Consider the following 22,945-nt stretch of genomic DNA (forward strand, 5'->3'; position numbering starts at 1 on the left):
AAGGACGCAGACAAGCTGGAGCGTATTCAGAAGAGGGCAACGAGGATGATCAGAGGTCTAGAAACAAAGCCCTATGAAGAGAGACTGAAAGAACTGGGCATGTTTAGCCTGGAGAAGAGAAGATTGAGGGGAGACATGATAGCACTCTTCAAATACTTAAAAGGTTGTCACACAGAGGAGGGCCAGGATCTCTTCTCGATTCTCCCAGAGTGCAGGACACGGAATAACGGGCTCAAGTTAAAGGAAGCCAGATTCCGGCTGGACATCAGGAAAAACTTCCTGACTGTTAGAGCAGTGCGACAGTGGAATCAGCTACCTAGGGAGGTTGTGGGCTCTCCCACACCAGAGGCATTCAAGAGGCAGCTGGACAACCATCTGTCAGGGATGCTTTAGGGTGGATTCCTGCATTGAGCAGGGGGTTGGACTCGATGGCCTTGTAGGCCCCTTCCAACTCTGCTATTCTATGATTCTATGATTCTATGACTTCTTGCTCTGCTTTCCCCTGTTCCAGAAATCCCCCAACCCCCACTCCCAGAGCAGATTTGGGGGTGCATGGGAGTCTGCAGGGTAGAGAGGAAACCTTTTCCACCGGAAGATTTTGTTCTGCTGGAGGACAAGCCAGCAATGGATCCAACCCTATTTATTCATTCTGGTCTGTTAAGAGTACAGAACAGTATTCTTCCTTTTCTTTTTTGTTAAATCCAAGATGCATAATATAGTTCAAAAATGCATTGTTTCTTTATATATGCAAAACTCAAGGGACACTCCCTGTCGTCCTATTAATGTCTACAATAACAGTTTGTTTGTTTTTAAATTTTACAAAATAAAACGTCTATGTTAAAAGAACGACAGGGTAGATCACAGGGAAGCTGGTGGTGTGAAATTACTTTGGAATTTGGAATTTCAGTCTCTTCTGTAAAATCTGTCCTATAGATGTTTACATATTATTGCCTTTCTGGCACTGTTGTGCTTATGGAGGCCTGATCTTCCACCTTTGTGCCAACAGTTACTGAGAGTGGTGTGCAGATATTAGCAATTGAGCATTGAAATGCCAACAAACGGAGAACTGTTCCCTCAGAGACCGTCTTCCTCACTTACATCATAAATTTGCTTCAGGCTGAGCCTACATAAAAGAAACTGCATTTTGAGCAGTTAAAAAGTCAGCCTGAAATATTAAAAATGGGGCAAATGTTGCTTCCTTGCTGGATAAAACAATTTTCTCTGCATAGGAATGAAACACAGCCAGAGCCATGTAGGAACGCTGCACATTTTGCCCAATCAATGCAATTTTGTGAATACTTTAAACAAAAAGGAAGGGTTTTTTAAAAACAGAAAAGGAAAAAAAAGATAACATTGAAAGTACCACTGTTTTTTTCTGAAGACAAACTAAAGATTGTGTAATATGTTCATACCTGAATGATGGGAGTGTGTAACAATATGATCCTTTAATGTTTATTATAGCCATTACAGCAATACGTAAAACATGTGTGCCACAAGCCATGTGCTTACTTTAGTACATACTCAGCTCCCCATGCCTTTAAATCTACTGAGATGGGGGTGAAGCTGCTTAACATGGTACAGGACGCCGCACTGTCTCTTTGACCATTATTTTGAGGATAGCTGGTGAAGTCTATTACGTTTTAATAAAAAACGTATGTCTTTATTACACCGAGCACAAATCTAAGGGAAGTGTAACAACTGTCATGGGCTGGGCCCAGGGTTCCTTTAAGAGAACATCTTTTGCTTCGTCCCAAGGAGAGGGAGAGGGGTTTCTTTGTGTCTGAAAAGGGAGTAGCAAGCAAAATGTCAAGGCTGTGCTGGGCGAGAAGCGCCTGGCATCTGATAACGCCTCCCCGGGCTGGTACCGGGGAGAGTAAGAAGTTGCAGCTGTGCAAAGTCTGGGAGCATTCTCCCCTCCCTTTGGGAGAGGTGTGGGTTGCTATGGGGTTTCTATTGGTCAGGGTGGGTCCGGTGACAAGGGGGTCCCAGAAAGGGATAAAAGGCTTAGGGACCTAATGGTCCGGTCTCTTTCCTGTGGGTGTTAGGAGTCCAGCATGTGTGTGGTGAGTCAGAGCATCCAAGCCGGACCGGCAGTATGGCGGAAGCCCCACGCAGCTGCTGAAGGTAGGAGTTTAGCTCGAGTGGCGTAAAGCCAAGTCGGGGTGAGCAACAGAGGTTGAGCTGCAGAGTTAAGTGTTTTGTTTTGTTTTAGAATAGGTTTGGGTACAATTTGGGCAAGAGACCTTGCCGGAGTTACAGCTGGTGGGGGTAGTTAAGTGGGGAGTGAGTGCGAATTCTGTTAGGCTTGAGCGTGTGAAAGGGAAGGGTGAAGTATTAGTCCCTGCTGTCCTATGTGTGTCATTCCTTTGTCCGTGTTCCACCCCCCCCCAAAAAAAAAAACCTCTTAAGTGTTAACCTTAATGTGTGGACCCTTATGAAAGCGTGTAGTGTCAAGAATAAAAGCGTTTGGTCCCTACTTCTGGAGTGTGGCGTGGTTTCCTTGAGAACCTAGACTGTAAAGGGTTAACAAGTGGCAGTGAAGGGGCGTGTGCCTGGGCTGGCTGAGTCAGACATTTAAGGCATTTTAACAAAGCTTGCTGTTTTATAGGTGCTCAGTTTTAATCATTCTGGCTGTATATTGCATTTTGATTTGTTTGTTTGTATTTGGAACTATTCTGGGAATATTGTATGTTGAAGGGTGGTATACATATCAATATAAATAATAACAATAATACCGTATTTCTTCGATTCTAAGATGCCATCGATTGTAAGTCGCACACTAATTTCAGTACCACCAACAGAAAAAAAGCTTAGATTCTAAGAAATAATAAACACACCCGCAGTTTATTATAACTTAGAATTATGAGTAATACTTATTACTTATTATAAGTAATAATAAGAATTATTTATTATAATACTTATTATTGTACAGTACTTCTAAGGTGTACTTGTTTATGCAGGCTCCATGACAACCATTTTTATATTTATATCAGCTCCTGTTTCTGTACTAAGCAAAAGTCTCTTGGGCAAAAATTCATAAAGGAGAATCCAATAGCATTCTGGTTATGTAAGTTAATTTCCTAGCAATGTGGGTGTCACTTTACAGATAAAGTTCAGAAGTACGGGTCCAAGTATCCAGTGGCTTGTTGTACTGTGGAGATAGGAGTGAACTTACAAAGCTAAGTGCTAAAAGGTTGGAGGAAGAAAACAGACAAGTTTGAAATGTTGGTTTGCTTGTTGTATAGTTGAAAGATCAGGCCATGGTTTGCATTCTAAACTATGATTAGCACAAATCATTGTTTGACTTGATGTCTGAATTGAGCCATTCTGCAGAGCTAGAAAAGAATGGTATTTTTAAAGCTATTCTCATTTCTGGCTTTGAGATCTGCATGACAGTTCTGTTGCTATTTTGATCATCATAATCTTTTGACAGTGTGAAAGGATTTACTAAGCTTGGACCTGTTAATACTCACCATTAAAATTAGGACTACTTAAAGGCCGGAAGAGACACCAAATCAGTGTGGAGATTAAACCATCTGAAATTGAGCCCTGAAAGGTCAAGTTCTTGGGAGTCTGTACGAAAGCCAAATCAAATAATGATATTCCAGTGTCAGGAACTGGATCCAGCTGATCTATGCTTATATGTAATTTCCCCCTAATTTTACTGTGTTAGGATTTCTTTTAACAAATACCCTATTTCTTCGATTCTAAGATGCACTTTTCCCATCGTATAAACATCTCTAAAAATGGGGTGCATCTTAGAATCGCGGGTGTGTCTTAGGGTTGTTTTTTTTCTGTTAGTGGTACTGAAATTAGTGTGCATCTTACAATCGATGGCGTCTTACAATCAAAGAAATACGGTATTGAAGTTGCAACAAGATCAAAAATAGATAAGTTCATAATTCAGTCTTCGTGATTCTGTCTTTGGTCTTGTTGGTCTTCTTGCTGTTGCATGGCTTTAAAAGGGAGTTTGGTATTGGTTGGTTTTAAAAGGGGGTTAGATAAATGCCTGGAAAATTCCTGGAGGAGAAGGCTATAAATGGCTACTAGTCCTGCTGGCTATGTGCTACCTGCAGTATCAGAGGCAGTAAGCCTATGTACACCAGTTGCTGGGTACATGGGCGAGAGGGTGCTGTTGCACTTGTCCTACTTGTGGGTTTCCTGTTGGACGCTGACTGGACGCTGTGTGAACAGAATACTGGACTAGATGGATCCTTGGTCTGATCCAGCATGGCTCTTCTTATGTTCTTATATTGCGAGATCCATTTTATTTTCATTATTGTAGCTAGGCTCCTCTGGAACAAAGCTGCATCTACCTCTCTGAAAGTTTTGGAGGAAGTTGTGAACCCTCTAATCCTACTCTATTCTTTATGGTAACCATATGGTAGAGGTGCTAACCTCGGTAATACTTATAGATTGGCTCAAGGACAGATCACAATGTAAAATTCCAAAGATTTATTTATTTATTTATTTATTTATTACATTTTTATACCACCCAATAGCCGAAGCTCTCTGGGCGGTTCACAAAAATTAAAACCATAATAAAACACAAATACAAAATACAGTATAAAAAGCACAACCGGGATAAAAACCACGCAGCAAAATTGATATAAAATTAAAATACAGAGTTAAAACAGTAAAATTTAAATTTAAGTTAAAATTAAGTGTTAAAATACTGAGAGAATAAAAAGGTCTTCAGCTGGCGATGAAAGGAGTACAGTGTAGGCGCCAGGCGGACCTCTCTGGGGAGCTCATTCCACAACCGGGGTGCCACAGCGGAGAAAGCCCTCCTCCTAGTAGCCACCTACTATATTATAATGGCCTCTGATCTAGCTTTGTTCATTCCAATAGGGATTCTTTGAATAATTTCAGCAGTCTGTTTAAAATTTTGGATATAATTGCCCACATATCATCTCTGTGGGTAGTCAGCGTACCAAGGCTGTAGACTCAAATTAAGTACTGCACCCAGGGAAAAAGCAAAGAGATGGAAAATGAATAATTTCTCAGTTGAATAAACCAATTCAACACCATATCCGAGAAGAGGAGTTTAGAGATGGAGCAGTAACATGCTCAAATGCATGCTGTTACACGTTGTTTTCTAGGCAGGAGTTGAATGTCCTAGGTTTGGGGGGTATCTTGCACTCTGCTCTCTCTGTAATAGAGGTTTGACATTTCCCAGCTATCAAAATCCCCACCTTCTTCAGGCTGGTTTCCATGAGTGATGTCAGGTATGAATCCAACTTGTACCCAGTTGTTTGCATGCCTACCGACATGCAGAACTGGGCAATACTAGTTGAAACATATCCAAATAAATAAGAAAGTCCAAGCATTCAATCATTCAAGACTTCGTCAGTGCAAACTAACCTTCACCATGTTGAGTTGAGCCAGAGTACAAATCATTTTGTCCGCAAAGTAGGTTGCAGGCTTTTGACAGTAGAATATAGTTCAGCCTTCAGGCAGAGGCAGACTGAATTCACCAGGCTGTTCACAGCTGGAAGAGCTCTGTTGGATGACAATTTGCAGATGCACTTGCAGTGGTGAAGGGCTTTCTTTGCTACTGCAATCACATTGGCACACTTTTTGCTACGTGTGCATTTCAGCACAGTTGCATTGCCACCTGTCTTACGCTTTTCCACCCCACCTCCCCTTCGTAAGCCTGAAGTCCTTTGCAGGAAAGGAATTCCTGTCATATCAAAACAGCAGGAGAGGAGGCCTGGATGGAATCCTATTGATGACCAAGGCCAACCTGTTTTTTCACGGTTCATATTTATACATATCCCTGAGATTTGATGTGATACACACACACACACACACACACACACACACACACACACACATTGTGATGGACACAATGATGTTACAGGGTAGATTCCAAGGTACTCCATCGAAAGATAGACTATGTATATGTGGCAACCCTGAAATAGAAGATTTAGCCCACTATTTGTTAGGGAAATTGAATGTTGTTTATATTCAAAATGTAGAGAACATTATCTATCTGTGTTTTTAATACGCATGAGAGACTGGACAGCCAAGGATAAATTGTCCTTTCTCTTACGTGGTTCTAACTATTTTGTGACCCAGAGCGTTGCTCTCTTCGCTCTTAAAGCAGCCAGGAAAAAAGAATTAGATAAAATTGATTAATTAATAAGTTTTTGTCAAATGTTGTAATATACAAGGGGTCTTACTAACTGTTAGTCATATATAATATATCATATACGAACTGTATATTGTTTTTAAATTTTAAATCATAAATTTTAAGTAATGTCTCTTTGTTCTTAATGATTATGTGATTTTTTTGAAATGGTCAGAAGACTTATTCAATAACTTATTCATTCACTACCAGAAGTCATGCAACTACTATAAAGGTAACTCTTGCTATGTTAAGATGCTGGGGTCCACCACTGTATAGAAAAATATAATGTATGGCCGACTAGAAAATAATTTCTAATAGAACATGCACACTTGCATAAACAACGTATGAGGGAATTAGTATAGCATAGTGGCTAAGAGGCTGAGCTATAAATCAAGATAATCCCGTTCAAATTTCACTTGCCAGTTTGCCTTAGCCATACCATGTTCTCTTAGTATCAGCTCCCCATCTGCAGTATGGGGTTAATAATACTGACCTAATTTAAGTTCATAAGAAAGAGCCATGCTGGATCAGGCCAAATGCTTAGCTAGTCCAGCATTTTGTTTCCACAGTGGCCAACCAGATTCTATAGGAAGTCCACAAGCAAAAAAGGGAAAGGAACCTCTCGTGCAAGCACTGAGTCATTACTGACTCTTGAAGGGTCATGAATTTCGCTGACATTTTCTTGGCAGGCCTTATAGCGGGGTGGTTTGCCGTTGCCTTCCCTGGCCATTATTCCCTTTCCCCCAGCTAACTGGGTACTCATTTTACCAACCTCGGAAGGATGGAAAGCTGAGTTGACCTGAGCCGGCTGCCTGAAACCAGCTTCCGCTGGGATCGAACTCAGGCCGTGGGGAGAGTTTCGGCTGCAGAAACTGCTGCTTTACCGCTCTGCGCCACACGAGGCTCCACAAGCAGGACATGGGTACAATTATAGCACGCTCCTCAGGGCCTGATTAAGGCCAGCTGGTGCCCTAACCACAGCCCAATAATGGTGCCCCCTTGGCCCTTCCATTGCTTAGCCAGCAAGACATTAAGACTCAATAAATGCAGAAGTGCACCACTTAATTGAACACATTTCATCTTGGGGCCTGAAAAGTACAGAAGCAAAAATAAAACACACACACACAAGAATATGGATCATATATATGTATTTATAACGCTTATAAAAAAACCACTGAAATTCATGCAGAAAACGTTGGTAAGACAGCCAGACATACTGAACTCTAGGTATATGTTGAGACAAAGATTGTCAGAAAGTTATCTCAGATATCAGATGACGTCGTGGGACACATAGAGCCTAAATCTGGTTGATTGAGTGTAATAAAATAAAGCACAAATAATAAAAAATTGCCGCTCTTAAAATATGCCGCTAGGCCCTTTCTATGAATCTGGAATTCCTTAAAATTAGATGGCTACAGCTATGGTACCGGTACTCTGTAGTGTCCCCTTGGTGCCCTAAGCACGTGCTTATATTGCTTAAAGGTAAATCCAGGGCTGACGCTCCTGCTCGTGTTCAGCGCTAGGCATACTGCCTCTAATACTGGTGGCAATATAGTTGCCATGACTAGTAGCCATTGATAGCCTAACTCTCCATGAATTCGGCTGATCTTCTGAAGTCATCCACGCTGGTCCATGTACTGTGTGAAGAAATACTTCCTTATATCTCTCCTGAATCTCCCACCATTCAGCTTCATGGAATGATCCCAGGTTTTAGTACTAGGAGAGAATGAGGGAAACTTCTCCCTGTGCACTTTCTCTTCACTATGCATAATGTTATACACTTCTCTCATATCTCCCCTTTTGCCTTTTTCTAAGCTAGAGTCCCCCCAACCTTGTAACCTTTCCTCATAAGGGTATTCCAGTCCCTTGATCGTTTTGGTTGTCCTTTTCAGCACCTTTTCCAGCTCTACAAAATCCTTTTTGAGATGCGGTGACCAGAACTGTAGACAGTATTCCAAGCGCAGTTGCACCAGAGATTTGTATAAGGCTAGTATGATATTGGCAGTTTTATTTTCGATTCCTTTTTCACAGAAGCCACACAGTGGGTGAACATTTCATTGAACTATTTCTACAGTCCCAAGGTCCTTTTCCTGGACAGTCACTGCCAGCTCTGTTGTAAGCATTACAACAAGAGAATTAATGTGAAGTCCTTTGAACCGTCAGAGGACGTATAGAAGTGCAAGCTTATTTGTGTGTACGTACACAGAGACTACTGCATCATGTAGAATATTCAAACTGAAATGCTCACAGAACAGAATAGTAAATGTGGCATGAAGTGTTTTTTTAAGGACTGTTCACATGAAATAATGTGAATTTAGGCTACTTAAATTTAACTTCTGGAAATCCAGTTGAACAGCTGCTGGATCTATGGGAAATATTTCAGCCCATGTCATAAAGTTCAAAATGAAACCTCTAAGGGCAAATAATATGAACTCTTCCCTTGTATTAATCCAAACCTGGAGGCCAGGTTCTCTCTTTCCTGTGTCTTTGGGATCCTAGTGACAACCTTGCAAGTATAACATAAGTTACTTTGATATGATCTTGTTATTAACTGTTGCCTTCCCAATTTTATGGATTTTGATGTTATAAACTTCTTCAAGTATAATTTTATTAATTATTAATAAAATAAAGGAGGCAGTTTTGGTTATCCTCAAATACCTAAGAGATGCTGTTGTTGAATGATGATATTCCTGGTATCAGTATCCATATATCTCTGTGATTTGCCCAATGCAAATGAGGATAATGAAGCCCATAATCTAAAATTATAGCCAAGGACTAGATAGAAAAGGATTGATAACAACTTGTGAAAGGAGTGTGTTTTTACTACAGATTAGGACATCATTGGAGCCCTGTTCAGGTGCTTGCCTGATGACAGGTAGGATAAAACTGTGTGAGGGTAGGGATGCACTTGGAAGCATCTGCTCAAAGGTCCTGGGCACACAGACTCCTTTAAAGGTCAGAATAGGGGTTCTAAGCACATTCAGTCTAATTTTCTTAGAAACCGTTTTCAGACCTTTGAGCTGAATGTTCAAAGGTTTGTAGAGGAACCTGCACTCCTGTTAGCCTGCCCATGTTCAGACAAACACTTAGCAATGTCAACACATCAACACTGCATAAGCAGAGATAACAGTGGAATTTGCATAATCACTGCCTGACTGTGGCTGATTGTGTCATCCGAACCTGACCAGCATAGCTTGTTGGAGATTTAAACAATCCTCAAATAACTGCAACAGCCCATGGGTTGTTTGAGGGTTGCTTAAGCCGCCAACAAGCCATGCTGCCCAGGTTCAGATGACATGATAGGGATGACATTGCATGACATGCAATGATTGTATAATATATATTTGTATGCACCACACCTCACAAGAAGCCGCAGTGACTTGTTTTGCTCATGCAAACTGGGTCAGAGTTTTATGTGTGAGGACTGCATTGGCGGAAAAGAGTTTGAGCCATTCCTTGTGTGTGTACAGTGACAGTAGCAGCCAACAACAAGTACAACTGACAAATATAGCTGCATGAGTATCTGTATTTTCCCCACAGCTTGGTGCAAATAATGTTGTCCTTGACCCTCCTTCACAATTCTCCAGAGTACCAGACATATACATTTGGGTGAATTTAGAGGGGAAAGTGAATTATGGGATAGGAAAGTTTTCTGAAGTGTTCAAAAGGAGATCAAAGAGAGCATTGACAAACGATGTCTCTTACATGCCTGACTCGTAAAGCCAGGATTCTCCAGGCATACATATTGGGTGTACATACCTGATCTCATCTTCATCCCTTCTATCTCTGCACTTGATATGCTTGGTACATTATCAAGCTGTGCCTGTGAGAGAATATAAACAATGTTCTCCAGCTTTAAGGAAACTTTTTCTGAATGCACAACATGAATACATTTGTCGGGTCACATAGTAACTTAAAGTCAAAAGCTATCTTTAAAAGCTAAACTGCAAAACTTTATGTTGTTTTAATTAGCGCCTTACATCAAATGATCAGATTAATGAGTAGCATTTCATCGCATGTTTTGCATACAGCTTTATTTGTAGTTTGCGCTTAAATTTCTTGCACAACCTTTACCAACCATCTGTATATAGTAATTTGACAAATATTCCACTACTGCAGAGTTTGGGGGTGGTGGGGAATCAGTTTTACTGTTGTGATTTGAGTAAATTCTAATAATATGTTTTTGAAGTAGATAGTAAAGGGAGAGTGGATATTCTTCCCATTGTTGTTAAATGATTGTAACTGAATTTCCAGTCCTCAATTGTCTTTATTTCTAAGGAGTAGAAACCAAGAACAATTGCCAACTATGCCTTCATAAGGTTTAACTTTACTTTAAATCAACTTTCCTTTGAGTAGATTAAGAACCTAATTTTACAAATAAGAGATGAATTGAAAGCATAGATGGCTAATAAAGGGAGTTGCAGATTACAATCGGTTCAGCAGTTGAACTGAAGATTAAAAAAAACTTTTAATAGTTGTTCTTAGAGTTCTTTTAACATTAGGTTCTCATTTTAGGGAACTGAACACTTATTACATTTGGGAAGTCACTAACTATATTTTATCATGGTAATTATGATGAAGGCCCATTTCATCTTGTTGAATATAGTTTAGAATTGAAAAGCAAATATCTTTTCAATGGGTCTGCAAAATAAAAAGTAATCAGTTACAAAGATAACTACTTTTAAATGTTGAATGTGAAAAGAATTTGAGTATTATCCTTTAATTGTTTTTATTATAATATATTTGCTTGACATGAACAATGTAATATTCCAGAAGTTGATAATAAATGGGGGGAAATTGCTAAAGCTGAGATATGATTAACACTCCAGTAAGTGACATAGGAATTGCCACACTTGAAATTTTGGGGTTTAGAGGAATTAAAAATTACAAGTGCAAGAGGAGTAAAAAAAAATAAAATTGTAAATATAAAAAATATTACTTTGGCATATTTATTTTTTATTTCTTACATTTCTATACGGCCTGATAGTTGAACCTTTCTGGTTCAATATATAATAACAAAATACAGTAACATAATAAAATATGATATAAAACTTTTAAAAGTTTACAACTACAGTATAAAACCAGAATAAGAAAAATAGACATTGTTGTCCATTCTTATTAGGATGCTATCTAATGGTATATATTTGATTAGTTGGTATTTTCTTCTCCATATAAATTGCTACAAAAATCTGAAAATGTTACATACACATTAAAAAAAAGATAGAAGGAATATGTTGGAAATGGTTTCCAAGTGACTCTGATGGAAATGTGTTTTGCCACTTATTGTAGTACCGCTGTTAATATGCAGCACACATACACACACACACACACCCTGGTCACTATCCCCAGTTCACTTTTTGGTGTGAAATTTCCAAGAAACGGCATGGGACTTGATGTTCAGAATGCATGCCGTGTGGTGAAAATGTATTTGAAGCGGATGGGGAAATGAAACCGTAAATATTTCGTTAAAAGCTGAGAATCTTTCCTTACATGAAGTCTTATTTGAGCCAGTATATATTTTAGGAGTGGTAAGTCAAACCTCTAAAGATACTTGAGCAAAGGTGACTTTAGCAGATACTGTGAGCAAAGCGGAGAGGGCCTTATTCTATTCAGTTGACAGAAATGTGAAATGACTGTGTTCCAAAAGAGACAAGAGAGGTGATTTTTCACTTCAACCAGCAATGCAAATGGCTACAGAATGAGAAAGGGAAGGGAGGGGGAGAAATCCACCAAGATAGAGAAAGGGCAGATCTGTGCTTTAAAAAGAAAGAAAGAAAGAAGAAGTCACCCTGGCTGCACTATCAGACTACCAAGTTGTGTCTTTTAGAGTCGCTTTGTGACCCTGTGAAAATACTCACTTTCTGGCTGGTAACGTTTTAACCATTTTCAAGCAGAGAGAATGGTGGGGTTCTTCTTTGTCATCACTAGTTATGTTGCCTCTCATTTAGAGGAAACAAAACTTGCACATCACAGTGGAGCTGAAGGTCAAAGTTCAAAGGCAGGTTGCTGCATCACTGAGTCTCGATCTGAATCTTATCCATGTGACCAGAGATGCGTACTCTCACAATGGAGGACCCTGGTTGGAATGAGAGAGAGAGAGAGAGTTAGAGTTACACTTGGTAGCACTGGAGGGCGTAAACAATTGAGCAAAATAATAACAACATGCAGAGGGATGTTGATGTGCAAATTAGCCCTTCATAGGAGGATGGGTGAACTTTAAAACATTGATTCTCTTTTCTTGTTAGGGAAAGCAAGAAGGGCCGTGATTTGTTATTAATGCAGTAGTGATTCTTACCCACCACCACCCCATTCCTGCTCATTTATCCTTGCTTCCTAACACACGTACAAAAAAAGGAAGTCGTTAGATGCAACTGACTCTGTTTTCCAGAATACCACAAAGTATTACAGATTTCTCCTATATTATGATACATCTAACTTGCTGTTTACCAATGGATGCTAATTACAATGTTTAAGGGTTTGGACCTGGAAGAGGAAATTCTGCAAGATAGCAGCTTTGTCAACTGACGGAGGGTGTGTGTACAGTGCCTTGCATACATATTCACAAAAGGCACATCTGTGTAGGACTATGATGTGCTGTGTGTAGACTATGATGTGTTACAGCAGTGGTTCCCAAACTTTTTCAGGTGAACGCCCCCTTGGTTCCACAAACTCATGCCCAGTGCCCTCTACCCTACACTATAAAAATCATTATTTAGAATAGCGGATTTCAACGACTCACTAAGGAAGATAATAACAATAAAATTGAAAACAGTAACAATTAATTGAATATTCATTCAAAATCTGAAGCACCCGAAGCAGGCTTGCCGAGGGAGGGAGGGAAAAGAGAGCGAATGCCTCTGTTTTGCAGCCAGCGTGGCGGGGCACACCAAGCAAGGTATGTCCCTTCATTAGCGTTTTGGTGTTTTTGAAACATTGCAATTCATCGTTAAAAGGACTCTTATTAAACAGTATTAATACATGTCTGGATTCTTCCCCCATATGGCTTGGGACCAAATTACCTTCTCCCATAAAAATGTCCCTGGGTTTTAAGACCTTCCGGAGAGGCGCTTCTTGGAAAAGACCACCTCGAGCGCCCCCCTGCCACCCCCTTGCCTCTTAATGCCCCCCTGTGTAATCCCACCGCCCCCAAGGGGGCAGTAGTGCCCACTTTGGGAACCACTGTGTTACAGTCTCAAACATCTATCTGTCCAGGTCAGTTTCCTTGTACGGTGCCTTGCATAAGTATTCACCCACCCACCCCTTTGACTTCTCCACATTTTGTTGTGTTATAATATGGAGTTAATTGGCAAGTTTACTATTTGATTTACACAACATACTTAACACTTTGAAGGTGCAAAATGATTTTATTGTGGCACAAAAATTAAATAAAGAAAAACAAACTGGAATTTGCTGGCTACATAGCCCTTGAGTCAATACTTGGTAAAAGCACCTTTGACACCAATTACAGCTGTGTGTCTTTTGGAGTAAGTCTCTACCAACTTGCGCATCTGGATCCTGCAGTATTTGCTCTTGGCAAAATTGCTCAAGCTCTGTCATGTTGGATGGAGACAGTTGGTGAACAGCAGTTTTCAACTCTTGACGCAGATTCTCAATCAGATTATGGTCTGAGCTTTGACTGGGCCATTCTAAGACATTCAGGTTCTTGTCTTTAAACCAGCCCAGTGTAACTTTGGTTGTGTGTTTAGGGTCATTGTCCTGTTGGAAGGTGAACCTCTGCTACAGTTCCAGGTCCCTTGCAGACTGAACCAAGTTTTCCTCTAGAGTTGCTCTGTATTTGGCTCCATCCATCTTGACCAGCTTCCCAACCCTTGCCGATGAAAAGTATCCCTACAACATGGTGCTGCCACCACCATGCTTCAACATGAGGATGGTGTTCTTAGGGTGATGAGCACTATTGGCTTTGCATCACACATAGCATTTGCAGTAAGACCAAAAAAATAATAATTTTGCTCTCATCAAACCAGAGAACCTTTTGCCACATGTTTGCTTTGTCTCCCACATGTCTTTTGGCTAAATCCAAACAGGATTTGATATAGATTTTTTCCCCCCAGCAATGGCTTCCCTCTTATTTATTTAATTTTTATACCGCCCAATAGCCGAAGCTCTCTGGGCGGTGCACAAAAATTTAAACTGTGAAGAGCATAAAAACAACCAACAATCTAAAAACACAATTACAAAATACAATATAAAAAGCACAACCAGGATAAAACCACACAGCAGAAATTGATATAGGGTTAAAATACGGAATTAAAACAGCAAAGTTTAAATTTAAGTTAAATTAGGTGTTAAAATACTGAGAAAATAAAAAGGTCTTCCATGAAGCCCAGCTTTGTAGAGCATCCAGGTGATAGTTGTCCCATAGATGGTTTCCTTCATCTCAGCTGTGGATCTCTCCAGCTCCTTCAGAGTTACCACTGGACTCTTGGTTGCTTCTCTGACTAATGCCCTCCTTACCTGGTCACTAAGTTTTGGTTGACGGCCTTCCCTAGGCAGAGTTATGGTTGTGCCATATTCTTTCCATTTTGTAATAATGGATTTAACAGTGCTCCAGGGGAAGTTCATAGTTTGGGATATATATTTTTTATAACCCAGCCTTGATTGGTGCTTCTCCAGAACTTCATCCTGGAATTGTTTTGGTAGCTCCTTGGTCTTCATGATGCTGTTTGTTTAGATATGTTTTCCAACAAACTCTTCCAGAAACAGGTGTATTTTATCTGAGATAATTCAACTAATTATGTGACTTCTGAAGGTAGTTGGTTGCACCGGTGCTTATTTAGGGGTGTCACAGCACAGGGGGTGAATATTTATGCAACCAACAAATGGCAGTTTGGTTTTGTTTACTTAACTTTTGTGCCACAATAAAAATATTTTACACCTTTAAAGTGTTATGTATGTTGTGTAAATCAAATGGTAAACTTTCCAATTGACTCCATTTTAATTCCAGTTTGTAACACAACAAAATGTGGTCCAGTCAAAGAGGGGTGAATACTTATGCATGACACTGTACAAGGAGAGTCACCTGGACAGATAGGTGTTTGTGATTGTAATGCATCATAGTCTATATGTGATTTATTTTTATACATTTGAACTATAAGAGAGTTTGAGGATATTGAAATGATGTGTTAGAAGCAACTGGAAACTTCATGTCGTCAAGCAGTGGACAGAGGGTTGTATGCACTTAGTGCTGAGGTTCATTGAATGGCTTTTGATCTCATTGGGTTATTGAGGATAGAGTGAAATCTGGAAACATTGACATCCACCCTAAGCCCTTGAGATAGGGCAGGAAATTATCGTTGGGCTTCCTGTCATTTTAATAGACAATTGATTTTTGAAGACTTGCAGTGCAAAGTACAGTGTCTATTCAGAAGTAATTCCAATTTGATTCAAAGTGTAGGATTTGCAACCTTAGAGAGAGCTTATTATTAGAGATTTTTGTCATGAAAGGAAAAAAAAGTGTAGGGAATTTTATATCAAGGAGTTTTTGTTTAATAAAAAGCTCTGTGGAATTATAAATATGCTGAAACTGGATTGGGTTTTCTCAAAGCAATTACTTTTTTTATGTAATGGGATATTTTGAATCGTAAAAAAAGAAGAAAACCTTTCATGAAGGTACCGTATTTTTTTTTAATGCATAGGGGCATGGAATTTACTATGATGCAAAGTAAAGTATTCTGTTACAAAGGCAGGGAGGATGGAACAGAAGGTTAAAGGGTATTTTGGAAACAAACAGCTGGACCAGTTTATTTAAACAGATACAAGGTTTGGGAGCTGACCTCAAAATGACTTCTAGGGGGAGGAGCAAGAATGTCATTTTATTACTTTGCCCAGAAGGAAAATGTTCTTTCCTCTGAAATCACCCCGAAGGCACCCAAACACATGGGCTGTTTTTCAGAAAAGCTACTAAACACACAATACATATGAGAATACTTAAGGAAAAGATAACTATGAAGTGTTTGTGTGAAACATATTTAAAGAAACATGAGGCATATGGATGTGAGTGTGTTTTAGCTTAGATCTTGTACAGGATAATTTAGAGGAAATACTATATGGAAGAGTTTATTGAAATGAAATGTACACCACTTAAAGAGACTGTAAACCTGAAAGTTTTTCTTTTCTTTTCTTGGGTCAGTTCTGCTGCTGGTGGCTTTAATCCGCAGTGAAATAGAATTTTTTAAAGGTGGCGGATAGAAACCTTTATGTAATTTTTGTAAAAGTTTTTCATAATAGAAGATTCTAGGTTGTATTAGCTAGGTGGGGGGTGCTGGGAGTTGTGATCTGACACATCTGGAGGGCACCAGGTTGAGGAAGGCTGTGCTATATTATTTTTTTCAGAGAGAGTAGACGTACGCTTCATGAGTCTTGGATGACTACCCCAAAACATTCCACCTAAGAATTTTTTTTAATGTATTTTCATGGAAGAACAGTTGCAATCTCATGTAAGTTTATGGCTCCCACAATATACTAATCGAGTTGGCCACTGGTGTGTCAATGGGACCGACAGTGGAACCTTTTTCTCCGTGGGGATTCTTGTGGAATGTCTCCTGTGGAAGAATCCACAAGGAAAGTATTAAGTTGGAAATCCACTTCTCCCCCCATTGTAGTCCTCTATGGGAATGCTTTCAGATGTGTTCTGTGCAATGTCAGGGCCCATATTTTGGCAGTTTTGAGGCACAGCACTCAGTGGCCACCCTTTAACTTATAGGAACTGCAGCAGAGAGCTCACCACCTATCCCTAGGCACAATAACCAGCAGCCACAATTCAAACTCTCCAACTGCCCTTTGTGGGGAGCTCTCCCATGACAGGGAAGAAATATGCTTGCAGAGTATGCCCAGACTTCAGTTATTTGGAGTGGAAGATGGAACCGTGAAGCTAGAGGTCACCTTGTCAAGTACTAGCATATGTGGGGGAGTGGATCCAGTTGCCATCATTATGTGTCATTTCGCAGCATCTAGTCGCCATCCTTGTGTATCACTTTGCATTGACTCTGTTTCCCCTGTATCCATCCCTTCTGGCTGCCCATCAGGCATACTTATCTGATGCTTCTTGGGCAGAGCATCTGAAGCTCCTACCAAGGCTATTTGCCACTGCTGCCATCTGTCATCCCAGTGGACGCTTCCCCCCAGCTCACTGATTGTGCTCAGTGAGCAGGAGGTTGGTGTTGGAAGACAGTGTGACTTCTCCAGAGCTTGGTGGGTTTCTGGAACTAGAGAAGACAAGGTGAACATCTCACCACGTTTAATTGCATTTAGCCTTGTGTGCACATATCTAAACACTCCTACAGGAATGAACCAGACCCATGGTGCCTCTGCTCTGGTCACGGCCATGGTTTGACTAGCCTGGTTCTGTGAGAGCTAAAATTGATGTCAGAAAGGCATCACATTAATAGCCTAATCCTGTACATGTCTACTCAGAAGAAAGACCCATTGAGTTCAGTGGGAATTGCCCCCAGCTAACTAGGCATATTATTACAGCCTAATATAGTCACCCTGGTCAAAAGAGCTACAAGCACAGCAGCATGTTCCATATGGACAACTGCTTCCACATAAGCACAGGGCTGAAGGAGTAAACCTGCCCAACATATGCTCAGGGTCATCAAGTGAGGATAGAGTAAAGCACGTGACAATGTTGATCTCATTTTGAGTGGGCAGGAGGCACCCTGACTGAGCCGGGGGCCATAGCTAGACCGGTCGAAACCCCGGGGTGATCCCCAGGATCGTCCTTGTGCGTCCACATGACGCACAGGGGATCCTGGGATCAGGGAGGGATGATTCCTCCCTTGCCCCGGGATCTCGCCCTCCCCTTTAGGCCCAGTTTTTCCACGGTCTTGGGCTGAGCCCAAGACAGCGGAACATGTGTCCAGGCGTGGCGGTTTGTCCTGGCTCCTCACGATTCCTCACGACCTGTGCATGGGGCACTGTGCTTCTCAGGAGCGCTGCGCCCATTGGGGGGGGGGTGAGTGAGGAAAGTAATTTTTTAAAAAATAAAACTTACCTTTTGTGCACCAGCGTTTGTGCGCTGCTGCTTCTTTAAGAAAATTTTAAAAATGGCAGGCATGATGCCTCTCTGCCTGAGGTCGTCATGCGCCGCGTGTAAACAGAGGGGGGATCTCACGAGAAAACCATCACGAGATCTTCACCCCTCCGTTGCAGACTAGCAGGTAGGTCTAGCTAAGGCCTGAGTATCCTCTTCTTTCTTCTCTCTCCCTGTAACAGGTGATTGGTAACTGTCACTCACAGGCCACTGAAAGGTACCAGTCACTTGTTAGGGGAGGGGAGAAGGGAGTGTCCAAACAAAAGGGCAGGGTTCCTCCAAACACAACAGGAATGGCACAAATGCCAGTCAGTTACTGTTTGTGGATGTCTGTCAAGTAGCTGCAGCTGACCAGCGCATAGAAACTTGTCCTGAAATGGATGGCTGTAACTGGATCAGGCAAAATGCCTCACAAGGGTAAATGTAATATACTTGCAAAGACCACTATGGGCTTTTAGCAAAAGAGAGAGAGAGACAGAGAGACAGAGAGAAAAGCTTATTTCTTTGTAGATTTCCTTTGAGAGTTTGTATGAAAACCGCTTTCTGAAATGCAAACAATTTTCTAATTGGTCATGGTGTAAGATAACTAATAGAAAGGTAGAATAATTTAATTGCTTATTTCACATGGTATTTTATAATGAGGGGGAATTGCTATAACCTTTTGTTCGTAAGTCTGATATTCATGCTTAGTAAAATGTACTTATAAAATTATTTTAACATCATAGTTTACACTTTAAAAATGTGTGTTAAGAAATGAAAACAGCTGATAGAAATTCATGCGCCATGTTTACTGCACAGATCTCTGAAGCTTATTGGTGTGAGTTCCTTGTAGATGTCTGCTGGACAAGAAACTACATAATAACAGACCTAAGAATCAAAACATACTTTTTATGTTTCCTTTAAGATTACTAGAGGGTAAAGTATCAATATGGTGATCCCTCCAAAGAGTTAAAGGAATTGAGTTGGAACAAAGTAGACCAATTAGTCTCCCCTCCGCCGCCCCCCCACAAAGCAATGGTAGGTAATGATCAACAGTAATTGAGGTGAGGGTGCAAGCAATAAGCACTATATTTGAAAATACAGAGAAGACAAATTAGGCAAATTGCTTGAGACATTTTATCTGATATAAAATAAAATGTAGCTAGAATTTATTTATTTATTTAAATTATTTTTATCCTACTCCTCAGCCAAAAAAACGGCTTCCGGAGCACCTCAGTGAATCAGTAAAATCAGTCTCTGCCTGCAGGTTTATAATTTATAAAGCCACGACACACAAGGAAAAAGGGATGGGGAGGGAAGAGGAAACAAACTGAGTAGTCTTTCAGCAATGGTGGGATACTAGCCAAGCTTCATCTCCCGTCCGTCGGATTGATTGCTGGTGATAATGGTTGAGGGAGGAGGAGCCTTGAAAGACAAAATCAGTTTATACATGATTTCCAGGAAACACTTAACATAGAAGGGATTGATAGCTAGAACAACATTCTTCATGGGCTTGTAAAAGAGGCTGTGCTTGAGGATCCCAGTCAAACATGTTTTGCACTATCTGGAGGAGGAGACCTAAAATGCAGGCCTTGGTTTCAAAACCCACTACTAGAGGGCAATGGCTGTTGCGTGCCTTGGGAGTACCAGCGTGGGATATTATTTCAACTCAGCTCATGGTGGGCCTGATTAGACATGGAATAGCCAACAACAACAAAAATACAGAATTTCTGTTTGTGAAGTTGTTGTGCCCTTTTTGAAATTTAGGAGTTTGTGTTTTCTTTCTCCTTGAAGTAGGACCAGATGCCACATTTGAGTCATGGAGCAAAGACCCATATAACATTGATACTGCTCACCAGAGCTCTTCCCTTGCTAAAAGATAGAAGGATATCAACACTGTGGTGGTGTTCTTATGAAAATTAGCAAAATGTGTGCGATATTCTGAGGTCATCGATAGTTCCCGTGGAGTTAAGATTTACCATTTATACTACGAAGTTTCATTTAGCCCTTGTTAACTATTTTCCGTTTATATTTTAATCAAATGTTATCTTCTCCATAACAACTAATGAAGTTGGGCTAAAATATTCAAATGTAAGTTCAAATGACAATTTTTTACTACCTACTTTTCATCTGAACGTGCCCCCTCCCCTCCAGTTCAGTGATGGAGTAATTACAATTTAACAAGATGTTTGCTGCAAATGTTCAAGCCTAGCAGAAGAGAACAGAATTATAAGTTGCATTACTGTATAGCTACGACCTCACCTTGACCTCAGACTTTGCATAAAGGCGAAAGCACCACAGAATGTACAAGGAATGCTTTGCTCTGACGTCCCTCGCAGTGTGAGCTGGTGGTGATAAAACTCCAGACATGTTCTCATTTGATGGTGAGCTGCCATCACAGTTCATTATCTTAATAGTAGACATTAAAATAGAATTATGTTTGCAAGAGGCAGGGAAGGTTTTCATAAAAATTGCAAAGAAAAAAATATATCAGAGGACTTGCAAGAGAAATACCACTAATTGTGTGCTGGGTGTGAGAATCAAGAAGAATCTATGCTTTTATGGGTGGGCATCTTTTCCCTATCATTTTTTTTCCTTAGCCTCATCTGAATTGAAAGGAAAGATACTGGTATTGTTTCCTGAAAACTCTGCTAATTCCCCCATGAAAAGATGAAATGGAAGTGTCCAACTGTGGTAAAAGCAGGCCGACATAAATCAACTCGCAGCCCAACGCTTGTATTTTCAGAGGTCACCAGGGGTTACAGGTTTTGCAGCATTTGAATCTACGCTGGCCAACTCTGAAGGGAAACCACACCATCTCACATGTTTTGAGTAAACACAAATTGTGCTCTTTCTAAATAACAATCTGCTCTTTTTTGTTTTGTTTTTCCCCAGGTTTATTAATGCTAGAAGAAGAATAGTTCAGCCCATGATAGACCAGTCCAATCGAGCAGGCAAGTCCTCGGTAGTAACTGTAGTCATATTGTGCAGGCAAAAACCAGCCACAAGCCATTCACCAGGAGGAGGTCTGTTACCTGGAAAATAAGTTACAATTAATGCCAGGAATGACTGGCCATTAAAACAAAGCCATTTCTGGTTTGTTACAACATTAGTCATTTTCGACGCAACTGAACAAATTTGAGGCAGCAATGTTACTTTATAAAGATAACTTAAAATTGTATGCTCTCAGACGCCATTAAAGGCCATATTGTTGCTCACTGAATATTCATATGACGTATACATTGCTTGTTTTTTTGAGTTTGCCTCCCTAGCTCTTGCTACTACTTTGACCACTCCCTGGTACATGGCTTGGTGTAGAATTGCTGTAAACTTTATTACCTGTCAAAAGGGCAAAAGGGTCACAATTGCTTGTGGGACTCGGTAAAGTTCAAAGACATTCAATGAGGTAGAGCTTTATGTGCTTTAATAACCCAAGGCAGCTTACTTCTGAAGCTAACTTTTAATGTTCTGTTAAAATCTAGAATTTGAGTAGTGGTTAAAAAAAAAAAGTGGATGGTTTTTGCATTTCTGTCTTCCTCTTGCTAACGAACATCTTTGGGTGGATCTGCTGTTTTATATTTGTTTATGAAAATAATAACCTTTGAACTCCCATTCACCTTTAGGATATTGACTTGCATCTAGGATTTTTTTAAAATAAAAAATTCTAGGTGTTTATACTTTCTGGATATCCTCAATTTGTTTGGGGGTTCTCTTATTCATTTTTCTTTTATAATGCCAAACAAATGAAATTGGGCAGCATTGTAGCTATTGATATTGGTTGGCCTAGATAATTTAAACATTGGTTTATTCCTGCACATTTCCCCTGTCAATCTACAAGGGGCCTCTCCCCTTCCCCCCATTTGGGACCTATAAAGTATCAGGTGATTGCTGAAGCACAGCTTCAGTGGGGACACAGAGGGCTCATCTACACCAAGCAGGATATTCCACCATGAAAGCGGAATATAAAAGGCAGGAGCCACACTGCTGCTTTATAGCGATATTGAAGTGCACTGACAACTGTTGGGGCTCATTGACACATCTACACCAAGCAGGATATAGCACTATGAAAGTGGTATGAAAGCAGTATATGGGTATGTGTCAATGGGCCCCAACAGTTGTCAGTGCAGTTCAATACCACTATAAAGCAGTTGTGAGGCTCCTGCCTTTTATATACCGCTTTCATAACACATTCATAGTGGACTATCCTGCTTGTGTAGATGAGCCCATATCAGCTGACTGCACAGGGCCCCTACAGGAATTCCCAATGGGTATATTACACACACACACACACACACACACACACACACACTTGTGCGTTGCCATACATAAGCCTGATGTTTTAAAATTAAATATCTATATAGTAATTCAGACTAGTGTTGGGCAAAGTGATTCAGCCCATATTTTCTTTTGGCATTTTACCCCCATCCACAATTTTTTTGGTGATCTGTGTGGTTTGGGAGAAAATTCTCATATTTTTCCTCAGGGAGGGGTTTACCATGATAGAGATGAGGCAGTAGAGGGTTGCCGTCATTTTTTGTTTTACAAGTATGTTTTGCTGCTTCTTCACAGGAACCAGGTGGTGTTCCTCCTTGAACAACACTACCATTCTCAGTGAAGAAGCCACCAGGCTTGAAGTGGTGGCAAACCATTTTTTTTTAATCAATAAAAGACCAACGGTAACCCTCTGCCACCTTGCGAGAATTTCCCACACTTCTCCCAAAAGTCTCCAGAAATGCCAGGCCTTTCACTTCTAGCACAACCTGAGTTTAAACACACTCCAT

At 40.4% G+C, this 22,945-nt stretch overlaps 1 protein-coding gene across 2 annotated transcripts in view; it reads left to right on the plus strand.

The window, feature by feature from the left end:
* Positions 1-22,945, plus strand: part of MEIS1 (Meis homeobox 1) — a 196,323-nt gene that overhangs the window by 167,962 nt on the left and 5,416 nt on the right. For both annotated transcript variants that reach the window (XM_063115999.1, XM_063116000.1), the window contains exon 10: positions 21,060-21,122. In XM_063115999.1, coding sequence (XP_062972069.1) covers positions 21,060-21,122 — 63 coding nt within the window. The remainder of the gene's footprint in view (positions 1-21,059; positions 21,123-22,945) is intronic.

Source organism: Elgaria multicarinata, chromosome 2 (assembly GCF_023053635.1).
Source record: "Elgaria multicarinata webbii isolate HBS135686 ecotype San Diego chromosome 2, rElgMul1.1.pri, whole genome shotgun sequence".
Taxonomy (NCBI): Eukaryota; Metazoa; Chordata; class Lepidosauria; order Squamata; family Anguidae; genus Elgaria; species Elgaria multicarinata.